The 13,334-nt window shown below is 38.5% G+C and overlaps 1 protein-coding gene across 4 annotated transcripts in view; it reads right to left on the reverse strand.

Moving 5' to 3' along the window:
* USP34 (ubiquitin specific peptidase 34) overlaps positions 1-13,334 on the reverse strand; it is a 286,775-nt gene that overhangs the window by 225,135 nt on the left and 48,306 nt on the right. Inside the window, exons 1-3 of one of the 4 annotated variants that reach the window (XM_017545012.2) lie at positions 11,784-11,957; positions 11,197-11,284; positions 1,057-1,477 (exon numbers count right to left, since the gene is read on the reverse strand). In XM_017545012.2, coding sequence (XP_017400501.1) covers positions 1,057-1,477; positions 11,197-11,284; positions 11,784-11,850 — 576 coding nt within the window. In that variant the 5' untranslated portion in view covers positions 11,851-11,957. Of the gene's footprint in view, positions 1-1,056; positions 1,478-11,196; positions 11,285-11,783; positions 11,960-13,334 lie in introns of those variants that run through there. The other 3 variants (XM_017545015.2, XM_017545014.2, XM_017545013.2) reach the window with 3 other exon arrangements.

Below are 13,334 nucleotides of genomic sequence, written 5' to 3' on the forward strand. Positions count from 1 at the left end.
AAATAGTAGATTCTCCAATGCCCATAGATCTTCATATCCCAGGATACACAGGAAACAGAATGTATAAGATATAAAATGAAATTTTATCTCTCCATCCTCCAGAAATGGTGTCTACTTCACTAACCCTTTGAATCTGGACTGCCCTTGGGAACCACTTCAAATAACAGAAAGAAGTACAATGGAATACGGCAGAATTATACTGTGCCATTTCAAAGGCTGTACCATAAGAAGACTTACGGCTTCCACTTTTGCCTTCCCAGAGCACTGCTAAGACTACTATTTAAGGAAGCCAATCTACCTGAGCGGAAAATAAGTCATGTGGAGAAAAATAAGAGGAGCCTCAGATAATAGCCAGTACCAACTGCCAGATACCTCGACCTTACCTATCCAGTTCTCAAAGTAAATTCACCTGCATAACTCAGTCCACACAAAACTAGCAAAGGAACCACCTGTGAGAATCATGAATAATAATAAACCACTGTTGGGTTAAGTCATTAATATATTACCACATAATTATCTCAGTTTCCACTATGCCTAAAAAGAAATCATATTATCTCAGTAAGTCTAAGGTAGGTTGCTAAATACTTGGAAATGCTTGCAAAAATATCACCAATAGAGGCAAGCATCTTAACTTACAAAAGAAAATGCTATTTTCTGAAACTACTAATCACAGATAATATGATAAGCTTTTTTCTTGATGAAAGCAAATTCAGGTCTGCAGATTGCTTCTAAGAATGAAATTTAAAATTCCGTGAGTTTATTTTCCCTCAACTATTATTGATTAAAAGAGTCATAAAAGCAGCATAGATCTGTACCAGTAAAATGTTTAGTTCAGTAAGTTTAACTTCTGAGTACAATGTATAAATCTTTCCTTGATAAGATGAATTATGCCAAGCAAATTTTCAGCACAAAATGCTAAAGAAATGTTCTGGAGAAACATGAAATAACTCTGGTGACAATAATGATTTTCCGCCATCAAAAACATATTTATCAGTGAGAAACGGACTGTCAAGCTAAGACTTGATATTAATCAAAATTCACACTATTTTTACATACCTCAATAGTAGGGTGAGTATTATGCTTGTAAGCAGTATATAAGGGAAATTGAATTTGAAAAATTTTTGCCACACACAGTAAGAGTTTTTCCTTCTCATCTGTACTCCATAAACTAAAAGGATCAGAACTCTTTGAAGATTCCTCCTCAGTCAGATTACAAATTCTTGCTGAGCTTGATTTTTTTTCTATTGATTTTTGTCTTTCTGTACTTCCTTCATTACACTCTCTATCTATATTCAGTGGTTCTTCTGCTTGATTACTCTCATCTTGCCACGTAGAATCTATGTTAATTGTAGCACAATGTTTACAAAGCTGGTCCCGGAGCACTTGAACTTGGGCAATTACTAGGTTAATAAGTGCACACACTACTTGGTTAAAAATCTCCAAATGCTTATATTCCTTGAAGCAGCACAGACATTGCCTATAAGAGAAAAAAAATTGAATAAATAATACAGCAGTTGTATTTTTTAATAATATTTTTAAAAGTCAGCAAATACTAAGTTATTTCTAGACTTGTTTTTATTTTTTCCTTCCTGCTGGGGTACACCTTAATAACAAGATAGTATCGCAATAACAACTGGTATTCTAGACAGCATAAACTCATCATGTTAGGTTTACAGCTATTATCTTCAGTTTTATTTATGGATTTATCTGTCCTTCTACACAAGTAACTATTTAAAAACACGAATTGTGGCATTTTGTTTCTCCATTATCAAGTACTCAAGTTATTAGGAAACTGGCTCTAACAAAATATCTTATTAGTAAAGCCAGCTGGTTATTTAATATAAGGGGTTTTGCTGTCAACCAATAAAACAGCTACATTTGTAAATTAATGTCCCTGAAGGCTACTTGGGAAGGGTGCACTATTTGGCAAAACAAAGGCACAGCGGATCAGCACTTCGGAAGGCCAAGGGGGGGCAGGGGGGCAGATTACCTGAGCTTGGGAGTTCGAAACCAGCCTCAACAACATAGAGGCCGAGGTGGGCAGATCACTAGAGGCCAGGAGTTGGAGACCAGCCTGGCCAATATAGCTAAGCATGGTTTCTACTAAAATACAAAAATTGGCTAGATACAGTGGCACACACCTGTAATCCCACCTACTCAAGAGGCTGAGGCACGAGAATTGTTTGAACCCAGGAGGTGGAGAGTGCACCACTGCACTTCAGCCCGGGGGACAGAGGGAGGTGGTCTCAAGAAACAAAAAAAACTTGAGCGTCTTTCCCTTACTAAAAATGGAGTCTGAAATCCCAGAAAAAGATCCTGAAGTCAGATTTGGATGGAGAAAGCTCAAGATTCAGCCAAATTTACTTTTAAAATAAGGGTTAGACAATGAGCATTAGGCCAGGCACAGTGGCTCCCAGCACTTTGAGAGGCCGAGACGGGCGGATCACAAGGTCAGGAGTTCAAGACCAGCCTGACCAACATGGTGAAACCCCGTCTCTACTAAAAATACAAAAATTAGCCAAGCATGGTGGCACACACCTGTAATCCCAGCTCCCCGGGAGGCTGAGGCAAAAGAACCACTTGAACCCGGGAGGTGGAGGTTGCAGTGAGCCCCGATCATGCCACTGCACTCCAGCCTGGGTGACAGAGCGAGACTCCATCTCAGAAACAAGAAAGAAATTTAGAGGAAATAGACAAAATACAAAAAGAAAAAACAGATTTTAGCTGTAATTTATATCCTGAGCAACATAAGACACTAGGTTACTAAAGCAAGAATGAAATGTTATGAAAATATAAATTCAGTTATTTCCCTAAGCGGCCTGAGGTAATTTGTGAAAATGGTCAAGTATTCACTTGACCTGGAGAATCCCACAAAATCATGCAAATCAAGAGGTTCCCACTCGTGTTCACTTTAAGAACACTCCTGAGCTCTGTCTTAAAAAAAAAAAAAAAAAAAAAAAAAGAACAGTCCTCAAACTGCCCAGGCCATCAAGGATATGCATATACAAAAAGCTACGAAGATCTGAAAGAGTCACTTTACAGAAACAGTGTGTACCATCCTCACGTTATAATGGTGGAGTTGGCAGGTGTGCCCACACCAAACAGTGGGACTGGACACAAGGTCGATGGCCCAAAAAAAGTGCTAAATTTTTGGTGTATATGCTTAAAAATGCAGAGAGAAATGCTCAACTTAAGGGTTTAGATGTAGATTCTCTGGTAATTGAGCATATCCAAGTGAACAAAGCACCTAAGTTGCACTGCCAGACCTACAGAGCTCGGGGTCAGATTAACCCATACATGAGCTCTCCCTGCCACATTGAGATGATCCTTTCTGAAAAGGAACAGACTTGTTCCTAAACCAGAGGAGAAGTTTGCCCAGAAGCAAAAGATATCCCAGAAAAAAACTGAAGAAACAAAAACTTATGGCACAGGAGTAAATTCGGCATTAAAATAAATACAATTAAAAGAAAAAAAATACATAAATTCAGATTACAAAACAGAGCACTTTTTGGTCAGTGAGCCAAATTAACAGTATATTACAGTGCTCTGAATTTTGTTATAGAAATACATATCATATCAAATGATGTACATACCTTTTTGTATATACATCATTTGCAATTTAAAAATAAAACTATAGCACTCTGTAAAATTCAACAAAAGGTCCACAAAAGGGAAAAATGAAACCTCCCACAAAATAAGAAAAAGTATTAATAATGGAGATAAAAGGTCTGGCCCAGTGGCTCAAACCTGTAATCCCAGCACTTTAGGAGGCTAAGGTGGGAGGACTGCTTGAACCCAGGAATTCAAGGCCAATTAAAAAAAAATTAGCTAAGCACAGTGGCACATGACTGTGGTGCCAGTTACTTGGGAGGCTGAGGTCAGATAATCACTTGAGCCCATGAAGTGAAGGCTGCAGTAAGCCATAATCACACCACTGCACTCCAACCTGACCAACACAGCAATCCCATCTCAACATAAAAAAAAAGGGGGTGGGGGGAGAGAATATAAAAAGGAAGTAATCAAAAAGGGTACAATATCTGACTGACGAATATACTTCTAGGAAGTTAGAGCAGTAAATATGGAGGTAAGGAAATTATAAAGTAAAATTTTCACAACTGAAAGGCCCACCAAAACAGAAAATTTCTGAAGCTGAGGAGGGATAAAGATCCTAAAAGCTTTCAGGGTGGGTGATTACGAGTATCAAAGAGGCCAGGCACAGTGGCTCACACCTATAATACCAGCACTTTGAGAGGCCAAGGCAGGCGGATCATGAGGTCAAGAGATCGAGACCATCCTGGCCAATATGGTGAAACCCCCATCTCTACTAAAAATACAAAAATTAGCTGGGTGTGGTGGCGGTGTGCCTGTAGTCCCAGCTACTCAGGAGGCTGAGGTAGGAGGATCACTTGAATATGAGAGGTGGAGACTGCAGTGAGCTGGGATTTCGCCATTGCACTCCATCCTGGTGACAGAGCAAGACATCATCTCAAAAAAAAATAAAATAAAATAAAAGAGAATCAAGGAAAAGCACAAGAGTAAAAGTAGCTACTGCTTCTCCAAAGCAATACTGGAACCTAGAATACAATGGATTAATACTTCCAAAATTCTGCAAGCAATTTTCCACCTATTATTCTGTATTCAATAAGCTCTATCAATAAATATAAGCACAGGATAGACATTTCAGGCCTGGAAAGTCTAACAAACGTATCCCCACGTAACCTCTCTCAGAAAAGATGTCCTCCTCAACAAGGAAGTAAGCTAAAAACATGACAAAATGGAATCCAGGAAATTTGGAGATCCAAGAAAGGAGATGTTACCAGTGGAGGATGTCCAGGTAACAAAGAACTGGACAAAAGCACAAACAATGCAAGGAAAGAATGAAGCAACAAAAGCAGAGATTTACTGAAAATGAAAGCACACCCCACATGGTGGGAGCAGTCAGAGCAAGGGGGTCAAGGCCCCAGTTACAGAATTTTCTGGTGTTTAAATACCCTCTAGAGATTTCCTGTTGTTTACTTGGTGTACACGCTACCTAAATGATGGAAGTGGGCCATTATCAGCCTCAAGCTACAAAGTGTCACCCTATGCAAACATCTAATTGGTTTCAGAAAATGAACAATCAGAGGCTGAAGTAAGGTTACAAAGTTAAATTCCTATGCAAACAAAGACTTGGCCTGCCACCAGCCTGATTAGTTGTAGGACGGGACCAATCAGAGGTAATTTCAATTTTTCACCACAGAGAAAAGTTTAACAAGGCTGTCAAAGGGGTAGCCTCTGGTCTTTTTGTTATATGGGCATTGAATCTTGGGGTTTTCCTTTTGATTTTGTTCTAGAAAGTCAGTGTGAATGGGCCTAGGTTCCCTGCCTCCAGACCCTAAGGTTTTCCTACCTCAGAGACAAGCGAAATGAACTATAAGGATGAGATCTGAAGGGAAGGTAGTTTACTAACTCTAGAAAGCAATCAATACTCTCTAGGTTATGGCCAGGGGTTGGGGGGTTGTAGATCACCTAATGATGCATAGGTTATGAGCGTTTGAGAAGAATTAAGCAATCCACATATAGACAATTAACTGAATGAAAAAAGATAGTAAACTAAGAAACTGAGAACATGCAAGATATAAAATGAACTAGGGAACCTTTCTTGGCTCATTGCTGAGCAACATTTTTATTTTTAAGAACTACCTTCAGAACTGATAGAACTATACTGAGAGAACTGGGAAGGGTAAAAGAATGAAATCCTTATATATTACAAGTGGAAGTTCATAGGTTATACCAAAAATTGATAAAATGAAGCAACAGCAACATAAGAAGAGTATTTCAGAATTAGAGAGGTTAATATCAAAACCAGCATCTCAAAGAGTTGAAAACAGAAAGGGTGAGGAGACAGCAGACACAGGGACTTTTTTATTATAGCATTTCCCCACTAATATTTTTTAAATTCTGTATTACTTGTGTTGGTACACCAATATCACACATATCCTTCCACCATCTGAACTTACCTTTATTTTCTTCTCAGTCTTATCCCTGTTATTTACAGCCTGATAAAATTATCTAAGTGGAATTATATGCTGCTTGCCTAAATGAAATGTACTTACATTTTTAAAATGAAATAAAAATTTCTCAATACCTCAAATAAAGTATGTAGCTTTAATTTTTTTTTTTTTTTAAGGTGCGGTTTCACCATGATGGCCAGGCTGGCCTTGAACTCCTGACCTCAGGTGATCCACCCACTTTGGCCTCCCAAAGTGCTAGGATTACAGGCGTGAGCCACAGCGCCTGGCCTGTAGCTTTAATTTCAAAATTAATATTAAGTAAACATTCATGAGGAATCTTTATGTCAAAATAAAATTATTTCCAGGCTAGGTTTTAGAATTCCGTCTAGCAACAAATATTCCAAAGGCTCTAACATAATTTTCCCTAGCTCAGTTCTGCTGAAAGCATGAAAGGACTATTACTCCACAGTATTCAACTCACCAAAAATTGTTTTATGCATGAGCTAACTTACGAAAAGCAGTACTTTAAATAGCAGTCAATATCAACAGTCCATTGGTCAAACAAATTTCTTGATGCCAAAATAAAAGGCAGAGACTTAAAGGGTGGACCACATACATTTAACCTATTTCAAAGCAATGCCTTTTAAAACTATTCTAAAAAATAGCATGTATTAAAACAATGAAAAAATAAAAGTAAAAGCTTCAAACGTTAAGCACAAATAACAAATATAAAAGGTACTACTTTTAGCCCGGAAACCTGACAGAGAACCTCACCCTGGCTGGTGTCAAGAGTTCTTATACAGAAGAAATTCCTGAAATAAGTTGAAAAGTTGATAGGTAGGAGACAGCAAAGAGCTTTAAAGACCTGCTAAGGAATGTGGAATTTCCAAGGTATAAACCTAACTCAGTTTTGTAATAAGCTTAAAACAAGCAAAAAATAAAAATAAGCACAGCATGGAGAATTATGCTCTGCGGTATCAGTGCTTTTGTCATACATGGCATTTCTTTGCGGACCCTTATATGCACTTTCCCTAATTCAGTCTTCAATTTATTGCTCCTATTCCTTTTTCTTCCCATCTTCTGAGATAGTTTTTCTCCTATTCCATTCCTAATCATTAAATTAATAATCTGGTAAACAAACATGTTATTAACCTCCCTAATTTTTTTTTTTTTAAATCATGTGTGTAATGAACCCGCCTCCCTAATCTTATGGGGAAAGTCGTGATGTCTACATGACTGTTAAACAGCACTTAAAAATGGTGACACAGGCCGGGCACAGTGGCTCACGCCTGTAATTCCAGCACTTTGGGAGGCCGAGGCGGGCGGATCACGAGGTCAAGAGATCGAGACCATCCTGGCCAACATAGTGAAACCCCATCTCTACTACAAATACAAAAATTAGGTGGGCATGGTAGCGTGTGCCGGTAGTCCCAGCTACTTGGGAGGCTGAGGCAAGATAATTGCTTGAAGCCAGGAGGCAGAGGTTGCAGTGAGCCAAGATTGCACCACTGCACTCCAGCCTGGCGCCTGGCAACAGAGTGAGACTGTCTCAAAAAAAAAAAGAAAAAAGAAAAAGAAAAAAGAAAAGAAAGAAAAAATGGCACAGATAATACTTGATCACATAGACTAATCACTAGCTAGTAATTAACTGTACCTGAAAAATCAGACTATGAAGTGTATATATAGTAAAACCACATTTTTGTAAACTTTAAAACTGTACTGTTGACAATCTCACACCATGGATATGCACAAAAAATTATCAGTTGTTACTCTGAGTGGTAGCATGTTTTCTGTTTTTAACTTCGATTCTCTGTAGTTTCTCAAAGTTTTCCTTCTTTTTTCTTGCAATGACTATCATTTAAATAAGAAAAAAATACTAAAAAAAAATTTTTTTTTTGAGACAGTCTTACTCTATCCCCCAGACTCGAGTGCAGTGGCATGATCTCAGCTCAGTGTAACCTCTGCCTCCCGGGTTCAAGCGATTCTCCTGCCTCAGCCTCCCAAGTAGCTGGGGTTACAGGCGAGCAGCACCACCATGCCTGGCTAACTTCTGTATTTTTAGTAGAGGCGGGGTTTCACCATGTTGGCCAGGCGGGTTTAACTCCTGAACTCAAGTGATCCACCCGCCGGGGCCTCCCAAAGTGGTGAAATTACAGGCATGAGCCATCACCCTGGACCCAAAATCTTTGTAATGCTTATAAATATTAAATTCTTGTTAACATACTCTTTTTTTGATACGGAGTCTCACTCCATTGCCCAGGCTGGAGTGCAGTGGAGCAAATCTCAGCTCACTGCAACCTCCACCTCCTGGGTTCAAACGATTCTTATGCCTCAGCCTCCCAAGTAGCTGGGATTACTGGTACACACCACCATGCCTAATTTTAGTATTTTTGTGGAGATGAGGTTTCATCATGTTGGTCAGGCTGGTCTCAAACTCCTAACCTCAGGTGATCCACCCTCACTAGTCTCCCAAAGTGCTGGGATTACAGGTATGAACAACCACACCTGGCCTAACACATACCATTTTTGAAGTGAACACATTCTCCATTACCTATATTCCAGTTAATACACTAGAAAAACAATTTATGGCCACTGTTAATCTTCCACTGATAATCTTATGCAAGCTTTTTTTCTCCAGGAAACTTATATACAACATGTTTTATGAAATATCACGGGTTTATCGGTACACTAAGGTTCACTTGTAGACTCACTTGGTCCACGGGCCCCAAATTAAGAATGGCTTTTGCAGATTATCCATGCTTTATTAGTAGCTGTTTATCACCTTATTAGAATCACAATCTTATCTAGGCAACAATGTTTTCTGAAGCTCAAAAATAATTTAGGGGAGGAAGGGAAGGAGATGAGAATAGACAAAAATTTTCTCTACAAAGCACCATGATCATTTTTACTTCTTCTCCCTTCTATTGGCATGAAAAATAAGAGTGAAACATTCCACTTTTATTACTACAAGCTAAAAACTGTTCACATTTATTGACAGGTGAGCAAAATTACAAATATTCAATGTTCTCCAGCTTAGCCTTCATGCTTTTGTTTAAATATCTTTTAATTTATATTTCATTTTCCAAAACAAATTTTAACAATTATAATTAAAATAGGTGTTTATTAAGTCTTTTTATCAAATACTGTGCTAAGCACTTTGTTTCCTTACAACCTCATTAAGGTATTAGTAGCTTTATTAACATTATATTTTCCCCAATGAGGAGCTGAGAGTTTACAGAAGTTAACTAATTTGTCATAATAATGTGTTCGCAGGTGATGAAGCAGGACTAGAATCCATTTCTCTCTAGATCCAAGGCCACACTTTTTTGCTGTTGTTGTTTTAAATTTTAAATAAAGACAGGGTCTTACCCTGTAGCCCAGGCTGGTCTTGAACTCCTAAGCTCAAATGATCCTCCGCCTCGGCCTCCCAAAGTGAGAAGCATGAGCCACCACACCCGGCCAGGCCACACTCTTTAACCACTACATTCTAGGGCAACATGAGATAAAGCACAGCCTCTCAATGGTTTGGAGGCAAACACTTTAACAGTCTGATGAAACCTGTGAATTACTGCCTAAAACTACACATACATCTCCCTTAATAATTTCATTCCCATCCACAAACTCTTGGTTACAAATTCCTAATATAGGGATTAAAAATAAGCTAGAATACAAGTAGACTAGGAATGGGAAAATACAACTCCCACCCCATCTTCACCAATAACTAGTGGTAAGATTTCAGGAAAGTGATTTTGTTTCTCTGGATTTTATTTTATTAAGTGGCAAACTTACAGATCCTGAAAGCAGAAGTGTAGGTTTTTTTCCTAGTATAACAAGCTCCCACCTAGCTGTAGTTAACAATAATTAAAACTCAAGATTATGACTCAGTTGCAACATTTCTCAGCAAAACACTGTGGACTGTTAAAGTTCATCTTCAATCATAAACATTATTATGCAATACTCATCAATTCCATCCAAAAAAAAAACCCCAGCAACGACTGATAAACTTACGGAAATTCGGTGGGTGTGACTCAGAAAATAAATGCTAGTAATGATGGTACAGAATGTTTACATAAATAAAATCTACAAACTCTTTTGCAACAAGTGTATCTGCCAACTTTACTGAAAGAAAAGAGGATATTACTGTAGAACAAACGTTATTTTAAGTTAAACTATTCAGCTAAACTATTCAGCCAGACTGTATACCTGAGAACACTCACTTATGCATCACTGCATTTAACATGTTCATTGACTACTGCACACAATGCTTCAAACATTCTTATCCATAAAAATTTTTAGAAGGACTAAGTTTAAACCAGATAGGCACAGAAGTTATGAGACTTTTTATTTTCATTGGTTTATTCAAGGGAAAAAAAGACAATTATTAGCCAAGACTAGTTAAAAATAATAACACTGAGGAACAGGAATTTGCAAATCCTTATTATAAACTTGATTATATTAAGATCTGTGTTCCTAAAGTTTTATTCCCTATAGTCTCAACATATGTATTATTTAGAAATCGGTCTAATACACGTAATTATAGAAAAGGAAGAGATAGCAAGTGGCTTAAAGGTAATGGCTATCATGATGACTTTTTTTTTCCCCCCGAGACAGAGTCTCGCACTATTGCCCAGGCTGGAGTGCAGTGGCACAATCTGGGCTCACTGCAACCTCCACCTCCTGGGTTCAAGCAATTCTCCTGCCTCAGCCTCCCAAATACCTGGGATTACCAGCACCCACCAGCACGCCCAGCTAATTTATTGTATTTTTAGTGGAGATGGGGTTTCACTATGTTGGCCAGACTGGTCTCAAACTCCTGACCTCGTGATCTACCCTACCCGCCTGGGCCTCCCAAAGTGCTGGGATTACAGGCCTGACTTTCTTTTTAAGGATTAAGATTGTCACAAGCTTCTAGCTATACCATAAATATTCTTTAATCTCTCAAAATAGCTACTTTTCAGAATTTGTCACTCTCATATCCCTAAATAAGGAGGGGTCAAAGAAAGAAACTGGTATTTATGACCATGTTCGAAAAACAGACTCATGATTGACCTCGTGAGTAAAGATTTAATGAATACTGACAAACTGTCATCTAGTAAGTAATGGTATCTAACCCAACACCCTAAAAAGAAAATGTGACAATAAAAATGTCGATTTATAATGCAACTCACAAAAATTAGTCTTCAAAATACCTAAAGATACATACCTCTGTGTCCAGGAATTGATATAAGCAAATATTTTGAGAGTATGTTCTTTTCTGAGCTGCAGTCCATCACCACCTTCTATATCTGATACTGAAATAAAGTTATAAAAAAATTTTGATCACGAATTTCACTAAACCAATATTAAAGCCAATAATTCAAAATAAAGCCAAGAGTTACAAATGCAAACATTTTAGATAATTATTATTTTGCTTCCAAAGAAAATAAGTCTACTTTTAACTAATAACTCATATGAGCTTAAGAACAGACTTTTGACAGATGTAAGGGGGTGGGGGATGGCGAGACTTTGCCACTGATTCTGGGATTATCCCTCATCTCCAAAACCACCCTTCTGTTCTATGCTTTTGTGATGCTGAGGCTGGAACCATGCAAGCTACAATTTTCATTTCCAGCTGGCTTCCTGTTAAGCTCTGTTTCCTTCAGTACCTATAGGGTACTTGAAGAAGAAGGCAGAAGGAGAGACCAAGGACTTGTCAGCTTGCTATATCTGAAAGCAGTAGCACTGATTCCACCCTCCAGTTTAGTATTCCAAGAACCAGTCTCATGTACCAGCAGTAGCCACAGAGCATACCTTCCTTGAAATCATAGGACTCCTTCACACGGCCTTCCTCTTTTGATATGAGGAAACTTGAGAACATTCAGTTCTCATTAAAAGACCATTTCCCAAAATATTAAAAATTGAACATAACCATTCTCATAATTCCATCATTTTCATGTCTTTCATATTCTTCAGCTTGTCCACAGAGCTTTAAAAGTAAAAAATATAAGGGTCTTTAAAGCCAGTAAACCAATTATTATGTATGTACAAGAAAGCATTTGTGAGCCTTATCAGCTTTTTTACTGTTTCTTTATATATTACTAGTGTCTTCTCTTTAATCACAAAAAAATCTTGCCTGGATTACTATACCACATTAATGTGAGGAGGGGAAATCCCCTATGAAGCAGTAAGATGTTCCACTATATCAATATCTTTTCTCTATCAAATATATGAGGTTAGTTTACATTTAACATGCACTCACGCATGCGTACACACACACACACACACACACACACACACACACACACATATCTTCTACTTAATCAGATTATATACACAGTGTTGAGACTTACAGCACACTTCAACTCAGCTCCAGAAATGCCAGTAAGCTGAGGTTGGAAGATTCCTCTCTTGCTAATACTGACTAACCAAGAAGGGGTTAAAAAAATTAGCTGGCCAAGGAGAGGAGGAAAAGGCTTAAGGCCAAAACATATGTTAAACAGTCACATGGTAATAACATCTACACGCAAGACCAGGCTTTTGGGACCCAGATCACATCTGAGGCCCTGGAAGCCGAAGACACTACTGACCATCAGGGAGAAGACTCGGACAACAAAGCCTAGCAGCCAGGACAGAATAAGATATAGTAGAGGCCTAAGATGAGGCAACCACTAAAAACATCCTCATGCATTGTATGATTTCAGCAAGGTGACAAAGGGATCACAATACGCAATGCCAGTTTTCCTTCCCCAATCATAACAGTGGCTGAAAACACAGGGAAGAGTGGCTACAACCATCATATCCTTCCACAAAAAACACACAGGGCACACATTCTGAAAAAAGTTTGTGTGGTCAGAAAACCATCTTCACCAGAAGCCCGCCTGGCAGCCTAACTGCTAACCAACACAAACTTTCCAACTCATTCCATCCAATCCAAAACCAGAAAGGCAAGGGAAGGACATCTCATCAGAGTACAGTTCTCCAAACACACAGTTATCATGATACTCAATGGTGAAAGCCTGAATGTATTTCCTTTAAGATCAGGAACAAGACAAGGTGGCCACTTTCACAACTTCTATTCAACACACTACTGGAAATTCTAGTCAGAGCAATTCAACGAGGGAAAAAATGAAAAGACGTTAAGTTACCTCTGTCCGTAGATAACATGAACCAAGAGAAAACCCTAAGGATTACACAAAAAGAATTGTCAGAACTAATAGCCCATAATCCCAGCACTTTGGAAGGCCAGGCTGGGCGGATAGCTTGAGCTCAGGAGGTTAAGACCAGACTAAGCAGCATGGCAAAACCCCATCTCTAACAAAAATATAAACAATTAGCCAGGCACAGTGGTGCACACCTCTGCTC

Source organism: Cebus imitator, unplaced genomic scaffold (assembly GCF_001604975.1).
Source record: "Cebus imitator isolate Cc_AM_T3 unplaced genomic scaffold, Cebus_imitator-1.0 Scaffold175, whole genome shotgun sequence".
NCBI lineage: Eukaryota > Metazoa > Chordata > Mammalia > Primates > Cebidae > Cebus > Cebus imitator.